The sequence below is a fragment of the Eucyclogobius newberryi genome, unplaced genomic scaffold (genome assembly GCF_026437365.1).
Source record: "Eucyclogobius newberryi isolate DKJ021-1_F unplaced genomic scaffold, fEucNew1.0.hap1 SCAF_21, whole genome shotgun sequence".
Taxonomy (NCBI): domain Eukaryota; kingdom Metazoa; phylum Chordata; class Actinopteri; order Gobiiformes; family Gobiidae; genus Eucyclogobius; species Eucyclogobius newberryi.
In genome coordinates, this window is record NW_027315846.1 from 5,391,163 (window position 1) to 5,414,132 (window position 22,970).

The window sequence follows — 22,970 nt, forward strand, 5'->3', positions numbered from 1 at the left end:
TAAAATAAATATGGTAAATAAAAATAAAAAATACAACAAATAAATACAAATAAATAAGAAAACAGAACATAAATGATAATAATAATAAGCTCCAGTTTATGATGTAAAATTGTCTGTTACAACCTTGCTCGTAGGAAAAGATAAGGAAAAGATACCATCTTAAAATAATGGTCAATATAAGTAAATGAGTGCTTGGAATAAGTAGTATTTATCTTGTTTTGAGTATATTTTCACTACCTTAAACAAACATTGCAAATGGAACAAGCATTACATGTCTTGTTTTACTTAGAAAATCTATGTATTTTTCTTATTTTTAACTTGAAATGAGCATTTAATGTGCTACTAAACTGAAATAAGAACAGAACTTTCTTGTTCTCAGTCAAAATATACTCAAGTCAAGATTAATACTACTTAATTCAATCACATTAAACTTATTTTCTTATTCGAGACTGTACATTTTTCCAGTGTGGGCAAGACACTTTGACTTGTAAATACTCAGTTTATAAGTACTTCTCTGCTGTTTAGTCGATGAATCAGTCGACTCACCATTTTGGGTGGATTTGACAGCAGAAAGGAGGAGGCATATTGTTATCTTGAGCATTGTGTCTGGATTGTGAGTTTAACCTGCCTATTTACAGATGACTACAGTTTAATATTAGTTTTCTATATAAGTATTCGTAATTGCGTGATCTCCTGCAATCTCATGGTCCTGTGAGTGCACTTTGGGAGCAGATACTTGTTCATACTTGCACGTTTCTTTAGGCGACTGCAGCCCTACTTTGTGCACATTGTTGTTTTTGAATGAACTTCCACGTGGTTCTGGTCTTGACGGGTTGAGCTTCAGCAATCGGTCGCACAAATCACGAATTTGGATGGTTGTTTATTGTCATCTTGAGCTTAAATGGGCTGTAACACGTGCCGTCTACTGTCAAAAGCAGTTTTATCGTGAACATAAAGGCAATATTAAATCTAAAGTAGGAGTGGACAAACGGACTGAAATGCGTCCATGAACTGGCAAACTCGCATGTAGAGATGTCATGATATCAAATTTTAGTGTTATGACTACTGTGAGAAAAAAACATCAGGATTTAACGGTTGCTCAGGACACAGTGAAATCTTTAGTTTTCTTTCATTCCCGTGGTCTAAAATGTTACTTTTCCTCAAGTTTGTAACCAGCTAGTAAGTAAACTTTCTGAATGACAAAATAAAGTCAAATGTGACAATAACGGCCAGATATTTTAAAAAAGAAGTATATTTTTGGCTGTAGATTGAATAAAAAATACTCAATTTAGCTTAAAAAAAAATCACAAATATTATTTTTTGGTTCTTAAGATTATATTGTAACCTGAATAATCCCGATTATCGATTAACCTAATAATCTTGACATCAATAATCGCACGTTTGCACAGATCTGAACTATAGTTTGCAGAATTTATGCAGAATTAGACCGGATGTTTTGTTGTTTGGGGAGGAAATTATGACACCTCAAAAATCGCACCCTTTGCAATTCGCTCATTGGGTCCATTAAAATTGCGATTTCGATTACGAGTACCGTATTTTCCGGATTATAAGTCGCACCGAAGTATAAGTCGCACCTGCCAAGAAATTGCATAGTAGAGAAGAAGAAAAAAAACATATATAAGTTGCACTGGAGTATAAGTATATAAGTATAAATATAAGTATAAGTCGCACCCGGCCAAAACTATGAAAAAAGGTGCGCCTTATAGTTCGGAAAATACGGTAATCTTTTAAACGACAATAGACCAACAGCCCTTGTAACATTATTATGAAGTAACAAAAATCTAACTTGAACACAATATTTTGCTATTCCACCCCGTGTTTGAGAGCTACAATATAAAACCTATTTGTCTTTTTCTTGCAGGAGTGTTTCCAGTTCATCCTGCCCGCTCTGCCCCACGCCATCGACCTGCTGCGCGAGGCCAACGTGCGGGTGAAGGCCACGCACGCCGCCCTGGAGCAGCTGCACTCGCCGCTCTCCAACATCCACAACAACGCGCACGACGGCACGCACACCATGGAGCGGGGAACGCAGTGCGAGGACGAGGACGAGGAGGAGGAGGAGGAGCGCCGCCGGGTGGGACGCCACGCACACAACCACCACCACCATCACCACCACCACCAGCACGGCTCGTCCCACATCACCGCGGCCGCCATCGCCGCCAAGGTAAGCCGCCGCCGCCGTCGTCGTCATCTCGATTCGGGATGCGTTGATGCGAACTCGACCGGGTCCAGTTACGTCCAGAGAGTCTTATAGTTACCGTACTTTCCCGAGTATAAATCGCACCAGCCAAAAAATGCATAATAGAGAAGAAAAAACATATATAAGTCGCACTGGAGTATAAGTGGCACTTTTGAAGAAATGTATTTGATCAAATCTAAGACCAATTTAAAATAATAACAGGTGAGAGAACATGGTGAATAGGTGTACGTATGCTAACGCTAACACCTTCAGCTACATGAGGCACAGACAGAACTGTGGTAAGTGTCTGGTATGTTAACGTAACATATGAACAGTTATTCAGATAACTATAGCATAAAGAACATGCTAACAAGTTTACCAAAGCATCAGTTTTACCCCAAATCACTAAATCCATTGAATTCTTCTTCCTCTGTGTCACTTCTAAACAACTCCACAAACTCCAGAGGTAAAGGAAGTGCAGATTCTTCTTCTGCATCGCTTAGAGCCTAGAGCGCCCTCTTGTGGTTGTCAGTGTGAAAATTAACAAAATTATATAATAATGTGTTAATAATATCACTTATAAGTCGCACCCCGGTCAAACTATGAAAAAATGTGCGACTTATAGTCCGGTACATTTATTCAGTTGTAGTTTCTCCAATGTTTTTTTACTCTTACTTCAGCAATTTCCTCGAACACTGCTCTGTGCTTTCACCTGAGCAATATTTAGGGCCGCAACTAAAGACATTTATGTTCGACTAAATGCTCAGGTAATCGACTAAAGTAATAAGTATGTTGGGAGCACTGAAAATCTGAACAAATCGCCCTTACAAGATTTTAATCACAGAGGTTTATATGTAAAAAAACAAAAAAAGCAAGAAAGTGTATTAAACTCTTAAAAATAATGATTATTATGACAGTATTGCACATGTTTATGTCAGTATTGCACATGATTATATCAGTATTGCACACAATTATGACAGTATTGCACATGCTTATGACAGTATTGCACATGATTATGACAGTATTGCACATGATTATGACGGTATTGCACATGATTATGACAGTATTGCACATGATTATGACGTATTGCACATGATTATGGCAGTATTGCACATGATTATGACAGTATTGCACATGATTATGACGGTATTGCACATGATTATGACAGTATTGCACATGATTATGACGTATTGCACATGATTATGGCAGTATTGCACATGATTATGACAGTATTGCACATGATTATGACAGTTTGCACATGATTATGATGGCATTGCACATGATTATGGCAGTATTGCACATGATTATTACAGTTTTGCACATGTTTATGTCAGTATTGCACATGATTATGACAGTATTGCACATGATTATAATGACAGTATTGCACATGATTATGACAGTTTTGCACATGTTTATGTCAGTATTGCACATGAGTATGACAGTATTGCACATGATTATGAAGATGAATGACAAATGTTCAGGGCTAACAGTGTTTGTTGTCGAGTCTAGCGTAATACTTCTCAAACAAAGTGGTATTTCTGCTCTTTTCGGTCAAATGTTATGTTTTTCTTTTGCGAGACTTCGAGAGAGGAAAATCGAGAGCGGAACGTGCCAAAACGTGTCTGTAAACGTCTCTTAATTAGACAAAGATAACACGTCGGACACTGCAAATCTGGTTCTAAATTGGGCAATGACAGTTGAAACCCTGTCCGCAAAAAAGAAAGCTTGGCCAATCGGAAATGTTCAGGCGTTTTTGCCCTCTTTCGGCTTCTTTCCCTTTCTTTCCTGGACGGGGACGAGAAATGGGACGAGCCGCTGTCCACCGCAGAGACGCTCGCCAGGAAGGACCAGTGACGGGGCTGGAAACTGGATAAAAGTTTAATGAATGTAGTGGGGAAAGTGGGACACTGCAGTACAAAGCCACTCCAGACAACTAAAAGGGAAACGCTATTAATAAATCCTAATACTACTATGAGATCGTTTGTACTCGGAGGCAACAATATGGGAAATGCACCGACTCTCGCCATAAGAAGCGTTTATTTATACGTAGAGATGTCAAGATGTCACATGTTTGTAGTGTTTATTATCGATTATTGTGAGAAAAAGGGCCATGATTTAACTATTATTCACAATTATTGTTGAGACTGGGACCAAAAAACAGGGAAATCTTTTATTTTATTTTCATTCCAGTTGTTATTCTTCAAGTTTGTGACCGGCTTTACAAAATTAGCTTTCTGAAAGACAAAATGAAGTTAAATGTGACAAAAACAGACCGCTTAAAAAAAACAAAAAACATCTTTACATTTAGATCTGTTATTGGGCTATAGATTTAACTAAAAATACTTAATTTTGCTTCTAAAATGGTCATAATTTATTTATTTATATATTTTTTGGTTCTTGCGATTATATTTTGTCCCGAATAATCATGATTAGCAATCAACCGCATAATCTTGAAATGTATTTTTATTTTATAATTATTATTATACTCAAAGAAAAAAATGGCACATAGCTCAATTTGAATTATAATCTTTAAAAAAAAAGAAAAAAAATTAAAAGGCATGTGGTTGTTTAAAAAGAAAAAATAAAAAAAAATAAAGTGGGTTTTGATAATAAATATCCAGGAAAATAACAATTTTACAGCTAAATGGGTACAAATGTAACTTACAAGATTTGTATTTGGGTTCTTAGGAGGAAAAGTAACAGGGCTGAAAAGTCAATAAATTAATTGCAACTAACACATTATTGAAATAATTGTCCATCGTCGTAATTTAGTAAAATTGCTAAGGGTTAGCAATTTTTCCCCCAATAATTAATTAGTTGTTTTGCTTCATTCGCGACAAATTCAGTAAAAATCTAGATTAATCAGTCGCCACAATCAGAATTCACCCACAAAATACGTTGAAGCGCTAAAAAGTTGCATTTCTACTCCTGTATATTATTACCCTTCCTACATATTCCTTCAAATAATATGTATAATGAAACTGTAAATCATGACTTTTTGAAAACGTTTGCAAACAAATCCATTCTAAATTCCGGAATTGAGAATGGATTTGAAAAAAAAAAAGTAATATAATGTGTTTTAATGATATTATGATTATATTATTGTGTCAGAAAGCATATTAACAGCTCCACTACGCGCGCGCGCTCTTCTCCCCCCGTTCTCGGATCATTTTATCTCATTTATTTAGTATTTTGTCACGTGTAAACCCATTCACGTTTCACATTTCCCCCCTGTCATTGCAGTTGTGTCTCTTTTCTGTTCCGTGGTTGTCTGTAATGCATGTGTAATGTATCCCATCAGACCAGTCATGCTGTGGTTATGGCTAAGGGCGCCCCCTACCTGCCCGGCACCACACCTGCACCCACTCATTTTACCTGCGCCTGTAGCCATGACGACGAGGTGAGACCTGCCAACGCGACCCGCCCGCCTTTCCTCCCGCTCCCCCCTTTTCTCATTGGTTGTTGTCAGCACCACACTTCCTGTTTTGTCGTCGTCTGTCGTCGCCGCGCTTGAGATCCGCTCGACATGTGAACGTCCTGAAGATGTTTGAGCGATTGTAACAATTTAAAGGGGACGTATTGTGCGAAATTCACTTCATCGAGCCGTTCGAGCGCATCACAACGGCAGCTCCTTGCGATTCGCTCGCTCTCGGCTGCGTTTTGATCTATCCATGCGCATTCGAGTAAGCCCGTGTTGTCCTGCAACTAACTGTCGAGTGCTCAGAAAAGCCCCGTTTCACCTATCCCCGCCCACATCCCTGAGCGTGTCGTGTTCAGTTGAAAAAATGAAGACTGATTGACACATGTAGCGCTCTAAAATGCCACTTTTTAAACATAAGAACGTGTAAATGACAACCTGCTGCTTGTCACAGCGAAACGTCACCGTGAAGAGGCGGGGCTTCTCGGATCTGCGGTTTTGAACAGGAAGTCGGTGGATCCATTTCTATTTCTAAGCCGTTTTTGATCAATATTACAGTTAAAAATGAACAAAATGTCAAACGATGATCTACTTACGCAACACTTCAATATTACGTACTTGGAAAAAAAGCATAATACGTCCCCTTTAAGGCCTTTAAAGCGACAGTTTGTCCCAAACTGTTCTGTTGCCGATGGAATGCAGTTTGTAGATGTGATGGCTATTTACTTGACTGCAAACCAAACCTTTTTGATCGATGTACAATCGACACGTGCTGTAGATCTGTGGTTTCTGTGCAATGTCGCTGACACCGTAACGCTGACAACTATGAAGCTCTTTTGTATTCTGATTCCGTTTGGCCTCGTTTATATTAAATCTGTGGCAAAAGCTTCTGCACTGCAAAAAAGGAATACATTTTTTTATTTACCTTTTTATTTAACCGGGTAAGAACCCACTTGAGTTTTTCAAGGGCGACCTGGGGAATGTTTACGAACATGGCCGCGCGTAAATTAAGGCCTAACGCATAAATTAAGGCCTAGCGCATAAATTGAGGCCTAGCGCATAAATTGAGGCCTAGCGCATAAATTGCTAATCCAATGGCAATTCTGGTCAGGAAATTGCTATTACATATGTAAACAAAATCACGCAGCCCTGTCATAAATGCGTTTGTATTAATTTTGGTTAGTGTATGTTGAAATTGTGTGCAAATAACTCAATAATAATAATAAGTCAAATCGCTAACAGGATAAACGTTGTGTTCAGGAGATTTAGGGGCCTTTTACGCGCCACTGTCAAAAGGTCAAAATTGGTACTAAACCTGGTCTAGATCAGGACTAAACGAGGACTAAGACAAAACCAAACACAAGTCCACACCAGGATTAAAATGCGCCCAATTTAGGACCAAATAAGTGACAAAAACGTTGATATAATCACCCGAAGTAGTGATTTTACTGTTTCTTTGGGTTGCCAGATACTTCTTAAAACACGTGTCCTCGTGCAGTTAATGGCATCCCAGTTTAAGTTAACGCTCGTTATTGTAGAGCTTCCCTTTTTGCAGTGCAACCACCATGTATTTTATTGGTCATTCTGTTCTAAAAGACCAACATCTTTCCTCAAATTGAGTTATTTTTTAGCGTTTCTAGTCCTACTGTTGATGAGTTACAACTGAAGATGCCTGTGTCGCACCATTGGCCTGTAGTGCTGAGTGTGTTTGTTGTGTGTATGTGTCTGGTCGTGTGTAGATCCCGGACTCGATCATTTCGCGAGGCGTTCAGGTGCTTCCTCGAGATTCGGCCTCTTTAAGCTCCACCCCCTCTGAGTCTCCTCGGGCCACTCAGGCGACCTCCCGCCTGTCCACCGCCTCATGCCCGACACCCAAGGTACACGCAGCACCAGACGGCCCCTAAAACTGTGCACAGAGTGACACCACATACCACCACAGAGGAACAACACATGCCACAGAGGAACACCACACCGCACCACAGAGGGACACCACATGCCACAGAGGAACACCACACCGCACCACAGAGGAACACCACACCCCACAGAGGAACACCACATGCCACAGAGGAACCCCACAGAGGAACACCACATGCCACAGAGGAACACCACATGCCACAGAGGAACACCACATGCCACAGAGGAACACCACATGCCACAGAGGAACACCACATGCCACAGAGGAACACCACACCGCACCACAGAGGGACACCACATGCCACAGAGGAACACCACACCGCACCACAGAGGAACACCACACCCCACAGAGGAACACCACATGCCACAGAGGAACACCACACCGCACCACAGAGGAACACCACACCCCACAGAGGAACACCACATGCCACAGAGGAACCCCACAGAGGAACACCACATGCCACAGAGGAACACCACATGCCACAGAGGAACACCACATGCCACAGAGGAACACCACATGCCACAGAGGAACACCACATGCACCACAGAGGAACACCACATCGCACCACAGAGGAACACCACACCGCACCACAGAGGAACACCACACCCCACAGAGGAACACCACATGCCACAGAGAAACACCACATGCCACAGAGGAACACCACATGCACCACAGAGGAACTCCACACCGCGCCACAGAGGAAAACCACACCGCACCACAGAGGAACACCACACCCCACAGAGGAACACCACATGCCACAGAGAAACACCACATGCCACAGAGGAACACCACATGCACCACAGAGGAACTCCACACCGCGCCACAAAGGAACACCACACCGCACCACAGAGGAACACCACACCCCACAGAGGAACACCACATGCCACAGAGAAACACCACATGCCACAGAGGAACACCACATGCACCACAGAGGAACTCCACACCGCGCCACAGAGGAACACCACACACCACAGAGGAACACCACAGAAGAACAGCACACGCCACAGAGGAACAGCACACGCCACAGAGGAACAGCACACGCCACAGAGAAACAGCACAGAAGAACAGCACACGCCACAGAGAAACACCACATGCCACAGAGGAACACCACATGCACCACAGAGGAACTCCACACCACGCCACAGAGGAAAACCACACACCACAGAGGAACACCACAGAAGAACAGCACACGCCACAGAGGAACAGCACACGCCACAGAGGAACAGCACACGCCACAGAGAAACAGCACACGCCACAGAGGAACAGCACACGCCACAGAGGAACAGCACACGCCACAGAGGAACACCACACTCCACAGAGGAACACCACACGCCACAGAGGAACACCACATGCCACAGAGGAACGCCACAGAGGAACACCACACGCCACAGAGGAACACCACACGCCACATAGGAACAGCACACGCCACAGAGAAACAGCACAGAAGAACAGCACACGCCACAGAGAAACACCACATGCCACAGAGGAACACCACATGCACCACAGAGGAACTCCACACCACGCCACAGAGGAAAACCACAGAAGAACAGCACACGCCACAGAGGAACAGCACACGCCACAGAGGAACAGCACACGCCACAGAGAAACAGCACACGCCACAGAGGAACACCACACTCCACAGAGGAACACCACACGCCACAGAGGAACACCACATGCCACAGAGGAACGCCACAGAGGAACACCACACGCCACATAGGAACACCACACGCCACATAGGAACACCACATGCCACAGAGGAACACCACACGCCACAGAGGAACACCACACGCCACATAGGAACACCACACGCCACAGAGGAACACCACACGCCACATAGGAACACCACACGCCACAGAGGAACACCACACGCCACAGAGGAACACCACACCACAGTGGAGACTTGAACCCCCTCCTAGTCCTAAAATCTCCATTAAATGTAAAAAGTAATAACTAAGAAGAGTTCTATTTAGTCTCGGGACTTGTGTGCTTTTTGAATTGAATGGGAATGAATGGGACTTTAGGATTTCTTAAACTTTCATTGAACTGTCTTCAGTTGTGATACATTTGAGAAATGTCCCAAAAACATGCTTCAGCCCAAGTACAACAAAAGGTACCAAGCAGTACCAGAGATTGGGAAACATAAGCTTCATTTAGCATTTTATAGTGGTTTAGAAACTATTTGCACACTTGTCTAATATTATATCTACATTAACTGAGAGTCTTTTTAGCGAGACAAAAGAAAAGTGATTGAACATGATTTTTCGTCACATTTTTACTGTGGAAAGTAAAATGTCATCACAGTTTTTACAAACTGCTTTGATGCCAATTGAACCCTCATGAGTCACGATAGACCAACTAAACCTCACTGTCCTCTGATGACAGTTTTTGAACATCATATTTCTGCCATGGCCCTCTGAAGAAGACCTTTAGAGTAATTCTTCACACACGTTTTCCTCACACTCTGTCCAAATGCAGCCTCTGTGTCTGTGTGCAGGTTCAGTCTCGATGTGGCAGTAACGAGAACATTCTGAGAGCCAGTAAGTTCAGTAAGAGACCTTTGCTTTTCTCTCACAAATACCAGCCCTCCCCCCTCGTTCCCTCCGCTTGGCGCTCCTGTAAAGCTCTGACTCAAACCTTCTGCGTCCAGGCCACAGCGCGGTGGACATCAGCAAAGTAGCGCGACGTCACCGCATGTCGCCGTTCCCTCTGACGTCGATGGACAAAGCCTTCATCACTGTTCTGGAGATGACGCCCATCCTGGGAATAGAAGTCATTAACTACAGAGGTGAGCGTCTAGCGCGGGTCTGAACGATAAGAACCTGGTTTGGACCTGGTGTTACGTCTGTCACTGTAACGCGAGTGGAATGTCTCAGCACAGAAAATAGCACCATAAACGATATCATTGAAAGAACTTTTTTCTTTTTTCCTCCTTTATTATTATTATTATTTTCTTTATTATCATATGATTTTGTAATTTTTGTTTTTTTTCTTTATTATTATTATTTTCTTTATTATTATTACTATTATTATTATTATTATTTTTCTTTATGATTATTATGTAATTATTTAAAAAAAGATATATTATTATCATTTTTTCTTTATTATTATTATGTTGTAATTTTTTTTCTTAAAAATATATTATTATTATTATATATTTTTCTTTACATAGGTCAGTTTGTTTTATATACGTTTTTGTTGCTGTATGCTGTAAAAAATAAATGGAAAAAAAGAAAGTAGTTTATGTGACTGAAACGAGCAGGTTAATCTATTAAATCCTTTTCTAAACGCATGATAATATTGTTGAAATACAATCTGCAACAAATGTAAAGCAGAAGAAAACACGTTAACACTTAATTAGTGTTCAGATTTAGTCATGGAGGTTGGAAATCTTAAAAACACAACACAAACTCTGCTAATGTGAAGAGAATATACACACGAAAAACACTGAGCCCCAAAATATACTGTATTAGCAAATACTGTATTAGCAATAATGTATTGATTTATTGAACGGTTATTGGGGTTAATTAAAAACATTTTAGATCCAGTTTAGACTTGGATAGTCTCTATATTGAAACTGTTGAGTCCTGCTTTAGACTTGGTATAGTGTTATTGTGTGTACTTCTGATATAACGGTGGCTTGGACCTGGTCTAGTCCTGGTTTAAACCTGATGTAGTCCTAGTTTATTTCTCGTTTGACATGGACGAGCCGTGTTGCATGTTAAAAAAGGGCACAGAAAACTACATAGACCATGATTCTTTAATTTTTTTATTTTTTTTAACGACAATCAAATATTTAAAACATTAACATAACAACAATACAATCACAAAACAAAATAAAAAACACCTCACAATTACTCACAAAAACTCAATAGAAACTAACTAAATAGAACTAAATAACATTGATACAACAAAAGAAAACTAACAAAATAAAATAAAACAAAAACCTGAAAACAACATCAGTAGTTCCAGGGTTTTAGTGGGTCATGTATTATTTATTATCTTTTATTAATTTGTTTTTTCATTTATTAAATGTATTTATAATTATAATTATTATTAAATATTAATTATTATTATTATTACAATTATTTTATTTATTTCTTTATTTTTTATGTATTTATTATTATAGACCAAGATTCTTTGGTCCATTTCAATGCTTTCAGCTCGATTGTCATTAAACCCTTCAGTCTTTTGCAATATGACAACAATGACTCGACTTGTCTGGGTGTTTTTCTGGTGAATAAGTGACTAAAGCACGACGAGTGAATATCTCCATAAACATGACGCAGTGACACTTTGATAATGAGCGGCGTGTTCTTGTGTGTTTTGCGTTCTTCAGATGGTTTGGGCCGAGTGCTCGCTCAGGACATCTATGCCAAAGACAACCTCCCTCCATTTCCTGCATCTGTAAAAGACGGTTACGCTGTACGAGGTGAGAGATTTATGACAATTTAATTTGCTTCTTTTAAGGGTTTTAAGATGATTAAAGTGACACGTGTACATCAAATACATCAGATTTATTTCCTGTAATGACCCAGCTGACTACTCGCGTCAGATTTTGTGGTTTGCATGTCATTTAAATAATCTTTAAGGTCCAGAAAGTAGTAGTGATCAGATTTTTGTTTTGCATGTCAACTTTGTCCTTCATTTTAATTTTATTTGGCGGTAAAACTATTTCCCTCATGATTACGATTTTGAATTCATCTTTATTCTCTCTTCACAAAGTTACCTAAACCTAAATCACAATGTTGAACATGTTAAACACATGACATGCGTTTTGTTTGTTATGTTTTTGGTTAAACGAGAATTGTTTAGTCCTGGTTCAGCCCTGGTTCAGCCCTGGTTTAGCACTGGTTTAGCACGAATTTAGCACGGATTTAGCATGGGTTTAGCACAGGTTTAGCACAAGTTTAGCACAGGTTTAGCACAGGTTTAGCACTGGTTTAGCTCTGGTTCTTCTCTGTTTAAGCACAGGTTTAGCCCTGGTTTAGCACTGGTTCTTACCCTGTTTAAGCACAGGTTTAGCCCTGGTTTAGCCCTGGTTTAGCACTGGTTTAGCACTGGTTTAGCACTGGTTCTTACCCTGTTTAAGCACTGGTTTAGCACGGGTTTAGTACGGGTTTAGCACTGGTTCTTACCCTGTTTAAGCACATGTTTAGCACTGGTTTAGCACTGGTTTAGCCCTGGTTTAGCACGGGTTTAGCACTGGTTTAGCACTGGTTCTTACCCTGTTTAAGCACAGGTTTAGCCCTGGTTTTGCCCTGTTCAAGCACAGGTTTAGCACTAGTTTAGCACGGATTTAGAACTGGTTCTTCTCTGTTTTAGCACTGGTTTGTTCCTGGTTTATTCCTGGTTTTGCTGTGCTTTAGCCTTGGTTTACTCCTTGTTTAGCCCTTGTTTAGCCCTGCTTTAGCCCTGGTTTAGCAGATGTAATTATGGGCATATGTTTGCGTTTCATGGCTTGAACGTGTTCTGTGTTGCATATGTTCTCATTATGTTCTCATATGTTCTCGTTTCTATAAATAACAGCATTAACATCATGTCCATTGACCTTTAGCTGCTGATGGCCCTGGAGACCGCTTCATCATGGGGGAGTCTCAGGCTGGACAACAGGTCAGTCCTAACTCTACTAACACACGTCTGAACACACCGCTAACCACGTGAGGCTAATAACATGTCGTGTTTTTGTCCTCGTTTGGGCCAATCCTCCTGTAGAACCACTATAACCACAGCACCGTCCTATTTAACCCCAGTTTGGATCTGGAATTGTCCTTTCTTGTGTTTTATTCATTGAAAACAGAAAAAATGCTAGCTTAGTACTTGTTTAGGTTTAGTCCTGGTTTTGCCCACCTCTATTTGTAGTCCCGGAGTAGACCCGAGTTAGTCTTAGTTTGGTTCTGTTTAAACCCTTGATAAGTCCTTGTTTAGACCTGGGTGATATTGTCCTTGTTTGGGGTTTATATTGTCCAAATTGAGTCCCTAAACACGTCCTGTTTCAGTCCATTTTAAGACGGAGGGTTTGGTCCTAACTTGAGTCCATTTTAGTCCTGGTGTGGACTTGGTTTGGTCCTCTTCTAGTCCTTGTTTAACCCTGAACTAGTCCAGTTTTAGTTTTGTTTAAACCCTTGATAAATCCTAGTTTAGACTCAACTGATATAGTCTTGTTTTTCATCTGTTATAGTCCTAGTTGAGTCCTGTTTTTTTAGTCCCGCTTTGGTCCATTTTAAGACCTAGATTATCCTTGTTTAGTTCTGGTATAATTCTGATTTGTATTTAATTAATTTCTGGTAGAATCCTATATAGATCAATAGTTGTCCTGGTGTAACCCGAGTTAAATCCTGGTTTTGTTCCTGTCTTTGACCTCAACAATTAGTCCTGGTTTAGATCTGGAATAAGACTTGAATTTATCCCAAGTTTTGTCCTGATTAAGGCTAGATTTAGAAATGTTTACTAGTTTAGTCCTGGTTTAAAAAGGACTGAAGCAGGACTAAACCAGTTTAAGATCTTTTTTAATCCTTGTTAAATCCTGGTATACTTCTAGTTTTTGACCTCTTTTATTCCTGGTGAAATCCTGATCCAGACTGTGATTAATCCTGATTTAGATGGAGTGTGAGTCTGGTGTAGTCATGGCTAAATCCCGGTTTGATCCTGTCTTTGACCTCAAACATTAGTCCTGGTTTAGATCTGGAATAGACCCTTAATTTATCCTTCATTAAATCGTGATTTAGACTTGATTTGTGCATTTTTAAAATCAGATTTAGTCCTGCTTCAGTCCCTTTTAGAAAACATAAATGAATCCTTGCAAAGTCTTAGTAAAGTCTTGGTTTAGTCCTGGTTTAGTCCTGGTTTAGTCCTGGTTTAGTCCTGGTTTAGACCTGGTTTACTCTTGGTTTAGACCTGGTTTAGACCTGGTTTACTCTTGGTTTAGACCTGGTTTAGACCTGGTTTACTCTTGGTTTAGACCTGGTTTAGACCTGGTTTAGACCTGGTTTAGACCTGGTTTAGACCTGGTTTAGACCTGGTTTAGACCTGGTTTAATCTTGGTTTAGACCTGGTTTAGACCTGGTTTACTGTTGGTTTAGACCTGGTTTAGACCTGGTTTAGACCTGGTTTACTGTTGGTTTAGACCTGGTTTAGACCTGGTTTAGACCTGGTTTACTGTTGGTTTGGACCTGGTTTAGACCTGGTTTAGACCTGATTTACTGTTGGTTTGGACCTGGTTTAGACCTGGTGTAGAACTGGTGTAGAACTGGTGTAGACCTGGTGTAGAACTGGTGTAGACCTGGTGTAGACCTGGTGTAGAACTGGTGTAGAACTGGTGTAGAACTGGTGTAGACCTGGTGTAGACCTGGTGTAGAACTGGTGTAGACCTGGTGTAGAACTGGTGTAGACCTGGTGTAGACCTGGTGTAGAACTGGTGTAGAACTGGTGTAGAACTGGTGTAGAACTGGTGTAGAACTGGTTTGGACTTGTTTTACTCTTGGTTTAGACCTGGTTTTCCCAGGTTTAGTCCTGATCTTAATAGTATTTTCTGAGTTTGAAACCCATAAATAAGAACAACCCTGCGACATTAACATGATCATACTTCAAATACACGTGTATACATACATACACATATATAAATACACGTGTATACATAGATATACATATATAAATACACGTGTATACATAGATATACATATATAAATACACGTGTATACATAGATATACATATATAAATACACGTGTATACATAGATATACATATATAAATACACTTATATACATATATAAATACACATGTATACATACATATATAAATACACGTGTATACATACATATACATATATAAATACACGTGTATACATATATAATAAAAGGTGGAGACATTCAGCCTCACGCTGGTGTTTGTGCAGCCCACCCACACCGTGATGCCGGGTCAAGTGATGCGGGTGACGACCGGAGCACCCATCCCGTGTGGAGCCGACGCCGTGGTCCAAGTGGAAGACACCGAGCTGCTGAGGGAGTCGGAGGACGTGAGTGCCGCGCTTTGCTTGTCCTTCTCCAGCATTAAAACTGATGTTAAAGTGACTCCCGTTTCATGTTTAGGCGTTATTCACGTCAGAAAAACATATAAAGAATAAAAAATGGAGACGTTTTTAACCAAACAAACACTAACTGATACTTTGAATTGTATCATTTTTGGTTTTATGTTGAAATGGAATGATATCCTTGATTTTTTTAATTTCAAAGTTTCAAACGTATTATTCTTATTCCTCTCTTCTATTAGAAGAAAAAACTGGTATTATTTTTTTTTTTATTTAAATTGTTTCATGTTTCTTATACATTTCTTAATATACGTCTATCAAAATGCCCTAATAAATTAACAAATGACGTCAAATAAATGAATAAATGTCTTTAAAATGTCATGGAAACCGCCTTGATTTAAAAAAAAAAAAAGCTATGATATATTCTTTTTGATATTTTCTAATCTCAGTTTCCTCTTTGAAATCACTGCACGTTTACCTCCTTTTTTTTTTTTTTTGTTTTTAATGTTTCTTATACATTTCTTAACACTTGTCTATCCCCATATAAATAAACACATGACGTCAAATAAATGAATAAATCTCTTTAAATTAGGCTCCAGTATCACTCGCACGGTTTTCATTCACGGAAACCACCTTGATTTTTTTAAATAGTCTATAATATTTTGTTAAATTAATCCCTCCTTTGAAATCACATTATGTTCCACTTTTTTGCCTCTTTTTATAGAATTGTTTTCACGTTTCTTATATTCAAAATACATGTAGAAAAACAGCGCACTCGTTTAAATACATTTATTCAGATATATTTAACTGCAGAACTCTTCCCTCCTCTGTTATCTAGGCACAGTATTTTTGACCCACGACATGTTCAAGGGCTTTTCGATTGGTTTACTTTTACCTGTTCGTGGTTATTATTCGAGGATAATCTCTTTAATCCCTTTTTGTTGTTTTAGGGCACTGAGGAGCTGGAGGTGAGGATTATGGTCCAGGCTCGACCCGGGCAAGACATCAGGTAAATAAAGAGGTTCAAAATAAAAGGCGTGATTTGAAACAACGCGAAATACGTAACATTACCTTTGATATAGCTCTATTTTTAATGCAAAAACTATCTACTTTAAGAGCTGACAAAATGCAGTATGATAAAGGGCAATAAAGTACACATTTATGGATCAGAAGTAGGAACGTAACGATGAATACATTTTTCAGAACAACAGTATTACAATTATGATTTTCACTGCAATATTTTGAAGAGAATTGTATATTTGGTGTGAATAATAAGAGAGAACACTAGATAAGTAGAGAATAAAATGAGAAAATAAAGGGTTGGCGTCCAGAGAAAAGAAGGGTTAAAGCTCATTAAATCCAAAATAAAAGCCCCATTTTGTCCATTGTATTTTTGAATATGTCACCCGTTTAAAGTGCCTCTGACAGGTTTATACGATTTTCTATTTTTGATTTTATTTGGTGTATTTATACCTGTTGTACATATAAATTATAGTTTTACACCAACCAAGCAGGTATTTGTGGAGAAATGTTGAAAAATCTGTAGAAAAATGACAGGAAGTGACATCACACACTCGTTCCAGTCAAAGTTTATGCAGAATTTACACAAATAAACTACTTTTTTGACTCTCTAATCATTAATTCAACAAATTAAAGTTGCTCTCATGTATTTTTATTTGTCAAGTAATAAAAAAGTGACATTAGATGAGTTTTTGCCCAGTGTTTGCTGGGTAATTTCCAAGTGTGATGTCATTGATTACAAACAGGAAGTGAAATTATAAACCCAAAAAATTTGCTATTCGGTGATAACATTTCTATAATTTTTAGCAAAATTCTAAATATATTATCTCAACTGCATTTCAGTTCAATGAGTCGTCCGACCTGTAGGGGGCGCTTTAATGTCATAATGCAATACTGTAATGGAAAAAAATAAAATAGAAATCGACCTAAGTCCAGTGCAGTGGGTGTGTCTCGGTGGTCGGGGCAATGGCGTCTTGAAGTTAGGAGAATAAAGATGACTTGCATATGCATGAATAACTGAATACAAACTGAGTGCGTAAACGAGAAGGGAAAACGACCGTATCGTGGTAAAAAGTCAACGTTTTCGTCCCAGGCCCATCGGTCACGACATCCGCCGGGGAGAGTGCGTCCTGGCCAAAGGCACCCACATGGGCCCCTCAGAGATCGGGCTCCTGGCCACGGTCGGGGTCACCGAGGTCAGCGTGCACAAGTTCCCCGTGGTGGCCGTCATGTCCACCGGAAACGAGGTACTAGCGCCCAAAACTCACACAACACTGAAATGACACTGTAGTTTAAGAGTACGCGCAATAATAAAAAATTAAAATTATAATAAATCAATACAAAAAAATGGGGAAAATACAACAAAAACAAAAAAAATAAAAAATACATACAATTAAATTAATACTAAATAAATAATAATAATAATAATCTCAATAATTAACTGACATCAACTTAAATTTTTTCGTCTTTATAACAAAAAATTGAGCAACAAATAAAATGTTTTGTGATGGAAAAGCGAGAGTTTGTTCATTTTTCTTCAACAGAGGATGGAAATACTGTTTTCCATCCTCCAAATTGTATTTGAGCTTCACAAAATGTATAATTTGCGGTAAAGTATGAAGTATATCCGTGGATAAAACAAAAAACTAGTATTAGAATATTTGTCCAGTAAAACAAAAAAATCTGGATTTTTTACTAATAACGTCAAATAAATGAATAAATGTCTTTAAATTCAATGTCACTGGCATGGTTTTCATTCACGAAACCACCTTGATTTTTTAAATAATTATATGCTATTAAAAAACAGGGAGAAAAGTGGTAAAATTTGAAGAAACTGCACATGCAAAATAAAATGTAATTAAAAAAAATTAAAAATACAGGTTATAATACAGCACCTTTTACATAATGGTGAAAAATTATATACCATATTTTCCGGACTATAAGTCAGCCAAAAAATGTATAATAGAGAAGAAAAAAACATATATAAGTTGCACTGGAGTATGAAATGCAGTTGCAAGTGTGAAAATAACAAATAATATCACATATAAGTCACTTCGGAGTATAAGTATAAATATAAGTATAAGTTGCACCCCGGCCAAAACTATGAAAAGAGTTGTTATTTACAGTCTGAAAAATAAGGTAATCTGGATTTAGTGGACAGCAGTGGAATGTTGTTTTGCCATGACAACACATACTTTATTAAAATATTTAAGTCAAAGTATAAATACATGAACCGCGATCAAAAACAACTTTACAGAATCGCCGGGTTGTTTTGCCGCTGTTCCTCCGGCGACCTTTAAACATGACGTTTGTGTGAAGCTGCTGAACCCAGAAGACGACCTTCACCCGGGAAAGATCCGAGACTCGAACCGGTCGACCCTGCTGGCCACGATCCAGGAGCACGGCTATCCCACCATCAACCTGGGCATCGTCGGTGACAAGTACGGCGCTCGCTCGACCGCACCCCCCCCCCAAAGAAAGATGTACACGTGATCTAAATATGGAGAGTTAATCGTCTTCTGTTTCAGCCCCGACGACCTGCTCTCGGCGCTGCACGAAGGCATCAGCCGCGCCGACGTCATCATCACGTCGGGGGGCGTTTCCATGGGAGAGAAGGTAATCAGCGAAATGACACCGTGCTTTACGCTGAATTAAAGCGCCCCCTACAAGTCGGACGACTCATTAAACTAAAATGCAGTTGAGATTAATATATATTGAACATTTTATCACAGAAAAGCACATTTTTTAGGTTTATAATTTCACTTCCTGTTTGTAATCGATGACATCACACTAGGAAATTACCCAGCAAGCACTGGGCAAAAACTCATCTAATGTCACAATGTTTTTAAGTTGACAAATAGACTTTATATACGTTTAAAATGTCAAAAAAGTTGTTTATTTAGTGTAAATACTGCATAAACTGCATAAACTTTGACTAGAAGTGTCCCTAGTGTGATGTCACTTCCTGTCAGTTTCTACAGATTTTTCAACTCCACAAACACCTGCTCGATTGCTGTAAAACTATAATTTATATGTAAAAAAAGACAGAAAAGACTTCATTTATGTATTTCGAGTCTCAATATGAGTCGCAAAACATTGAAATAATTGATTTAAAACACATAATAACAACAACATGACACAGTCTGAACATGCTGCGTTTCTGCCCTTGCCTTTCAGGATTATCTGAAGCAGGTCCTGGACATTGACCTTCACGCTCAGATCCACTTTGGACGTGTCTTTATGAAGCCGGGGTGCGTTTTATACTTGTCCCCTCCATCATCGTTCCACTCTTCCCGTCGCTAACACCTTCTCTCTCTCTCCCCCCTCCCCCCCAGTCTTCCCACCACCTTCGCCACGTGCGACATCGACGGCGCGCGGAAGCTCATCTTTGCTCTGCCAGGTACTTGAGGAAGCGTTCGGGTTTCCTTCTGAATGTTTTCCTAGAGCTGCTCCTTCTATCAAGTATAATCTGTTATTTTTTGGTAAACTACTATATTGACCAGAAAACCTGACCCTCCTCACCTCTAGCCACCAAGTACATTATGGTACTTTCCTATGTAAACGCCAAAAATTCTTCACGCAGTACAAACGTGTCGCCGGGATGAGCATGTTGATACCGTGTGCCGTCTTGTTTTTTTTTGTAGGGAACCCAGTGTCGGCTGTGGTCACTTGTAATCTGTTTGTTATTCCTGCTCTGAGGAAGATGCAGGGGATTCTGGACCCTAGACCCACCATTATTAAAGCTAGGGTAAGTAACGATACGTGACGTTCTACGATGCGATAACTTTTACGCAATGTTTTTTCCCCCTTGTCGAACCTGCGCGAACTCGGAACGAAATACGGCCGTTTTAAGTGTTAAAACTGTGGAAATGTTGAGCGTTTTGCATCAACAAAGGATAAAATGGTGGTGTTGTCTCAAAATAATTCAGGAAGTTACACCAATAATGACTCGTGGCGATTGATCGATACCGCAGCCCGTGATGTCGATACTGTGTGGCCAAATGTAGCGTCACGATATGGCGATGTCGATATGTTGGCACGGCTCCAATGCACACACTGCGTTAAAATGAGACTGAAGTTGGACTACACGTGTCGCTAAAACGTAATTGTTGACATGATTGTATTTAGGGTTTGCTAGTTCTTTTGTTGAAGTTTAATAATAACTACGTGACCAAAAAACCCAATTCATGATGAATATACAGTTTATTAAGCATGATTCAGCCTTAGTAACTAGTTAATTAAGGTTAAGGTTAGGAATTAGGTGTTAGTGTATTAGTTACAGTGCCCCCTACTGGTCGGACAACACATTGAACTGAAATACTGTTAAGATTTATATATTAAAAATGTTGCTAAAAACTATTACAATGTTATCCCAGAATAGCATTTTTTTTAGGTTTATACTTCCTGTTTGTAATCGATGACATCAAACTAGGAAATTACCCAGCAAACACTGGGCAAAAACTCATCTAATGTCACCATGTTTTTAATTTTGACGAATAAAAATATATGAGAGTGACTTTATTTCGTAGAATTAATGTTTAGAGAGTCAAAAAGTAGTTTCTTTGTGTAAATTCTGCATAAACTGAGTGTGATGTCACTTACTGTCATTTTCTACAGATTTTTCAACGTTTTCTCCACAAATACCGACTCAATTGGTGTAAAACTATAATTTATATGTACAACAAGTATAAATACACATAATAAAGTCAAAATCATGGCTAAACCAGGACTTAGAACTGGACCGAACCAAGTCCACGCGAGGACTAAACTGGGACCCAAACCAGGACAAATGTGATTGCAGCCTAATGATAATAATTTCCCAAATGGACGTCTGAAGTCTCTGTTTTTGCTGTGTCGTCTTTCGTAGCTATCTTGTGACGTAAAGCTGGACCCCAGACCAGAGTATCATCGCTGCATCCTCACCTGGCATCACCAAGAGCCACTGCCCTGGGCCCAAAGCACAGGTCTGTCCAGCCGGGAACGAGGAAACCACTTCCTGTTCCTGTCCCCGCCCACTTTCTGAACCGTTATCCGACTGAATTAAAGAAACAGCGTGTGAGATTTTAATTTTAAATATCATAAAAGTCTGTGTCCCCCAGATCCAAGGTAAACACGTCCAAAACAAACGTCGCTTCTCCGATAACGATTGCAATGCGCCGTTGTTTGTGTCGTAATTTGGTGTTTTTGGTGTTTTCTCCAATCGGAAAGCAGCACGAGCCTCGCGTGCGTCTTTCGTTTGTTCAGTCTTTCAGTTTCAAAGCTGAAATCGGTGCGTTTAGAGCTCTTTCAAGTCCGAACGGTCACCGCCTAAAGCCCAGTACGTGCTACCATCGTGAGTCAGGGCTACTTCGGCCTCTGCAGCTCAGCGAGACAGGGATTCTGGAGGCTCCTGTGACGCTATAGTTGATTCACTGTAGTGCTTTTTGAGCTGCGGCCGTGAAGTGCACCAGTTCTTAAGATGGCAGGCCTTCAATGAATGAATAAATAAATGAGTACCGTATTTTCCGGACTATAAATAGCTCTGGAGTATAAGTCGCACCAGCCAAAACATGCATAATAGAGAAGATAAAAACATATATATGTCACACTGGAGTATAAGTCGCATTTTTTGCGGAAAGTATTTGATAAAATCCAAGACCAAGAACAAGACATTTCATCTTGAAATGCAGTTTAAAATAATAACAGATGAGAGAACATGGTGAATAGGTGTACGTATGCTAACGCTAACACCTTCAGCTACATGACGTATGCTAACGCTAACACCTTCAGCTACAGTATGGTAACGTAACATATGAACAGTTATTCAGATAACTATAGCATAAAGAACATGCTAACAAGTTTAGCAAAGCATCAGTTTTACCCCAAATCACTAAATCCATTGAATTCTTCTTCCTCTGTGTCACTTCTAAACAACTCCACAAACTCCAGAGGTAGAGGAAGTGCAGATTCTTCTTCTGCGTCGCTTAGAGCCTAGAGCGCCCTCTTGTGGGTGTCAGTGGGAAAATAACGAATAATATCACATATAAGTCGCTCTGGAGTATAAGTCACCAAAACTATGAAAAAAGGTGTTACTTGTAGTCCGGAAAATACAGTAAATGAAACCCCAAAGATGTGCCGATGCTGCAGGGGAACGCAGAGGGCAATGTTAAAGTGCAGTTGGTTCTTGTAGCCCGTCACCTCGCGGCGCTGACTGTTCCCTCTGTCGTCCCAGGTAACCAGGTGTCGAGCCGGCTAATGTCGATGCGAAGCGCCAACGGCCTGCTCATGCTCCCCCCGAAGACGGAGCAGTACGTGGAGCTGCATAAGGGAGAAGTGGTGGACGTCATGGTCATTGGACGGCTATGATGCAGGTAACCAATCGTAGCTCATGGAAAACGATAACGACGAATGTGGA

The 22,970-nt window shown here is 39.8% G+C and overlaps 1 protein-coding gene across 6 annotated transcripts in view; it reads left to right on the forward strand.

Moving 5' to 3' along the window:
* Positions 1 to 22,970, forward strand: part of gphna (gephyrin a) — a 42,794-nt gene that overhangs the window by 11,400 nt on the left and 8,424 nt on the right. Inside the window, exons 7-24 of one of the 6 annotated variants that reach the window (XM_072457252.1) lie at positions 1,883 to 2,185; positions 5,502 to 5,600; positions 7,358 to 7,495; positions 10,028 to 10,079; positions 10,181 to 10,318; positions 11,870 to 11,962; positions 13,088 to 13,143; positions 15,425 to 15,544; positions 16,507 to 16,565; positions 17,670 to 17,823; positions 18,896 to 19,017; positions 19,105 to 19,192; positions 19,754 to 19,827; positions 19,912 to 19,976; positions 20,080 to 20,121; positions 20,221 to 20,324; positions 21,444 to 21,540; positions 22,788 to 22,926. In XM_072457252.1, coding sequence (XP_072313353.1) covers positions 1,883 to 2,185; positions 5,502 to 5,600; positions 7,358 to 7,495; positions 10,028 to 10,079; positions 10,181 to 10,318; positions 11,870 to 11,962; positions 13,088 to 13,143; positions 15,425 to 15,544; positions 16,507 to 16,565; positions 17,670 to 17,823; positions 18,896 to 19,017; positions 19,105 to 19,192; positions 19,754 to 19,827; positions 19,912 to 19,976; positions 20,080 to 20,121; positions 20,221 to 20,324; positions 21,444 to 21,540; positions 22,788 to 22,921 — 1,938 coding nt within the window. In that variant the 3' untranslated portion in view covers positions 22,922 to 22,926. The remainder of the gene's footprint in view (positions 1 to 1,882; positions 2,186 to 5,501; positions 5,601 to 7,357; positions 7,496 to 10,027; positions 10,080 to 10,180; positions 10,319 to 11,869; positions 11,963 to 13,087; positions 13,144 to 15,424; positions 15,545 to 16,506; positions 16,566 to 17,669; positions 17,824 to 18,895; positions 19,018 to 19,104; positions 19,193 to 19,753; positions 19,828 to 19,911; positions 19,977 to 20,079; positions 20,122 to 20,220; positions 20,325 to 21,443; positions 21,541 to 22,787; positions 22,927 to 22,970) is intronic. The other 5 variants (XM_072457253.1, XM_072457254.1, XM_072457255.1 and 2 more) reach the window with 5 other exon arrangements.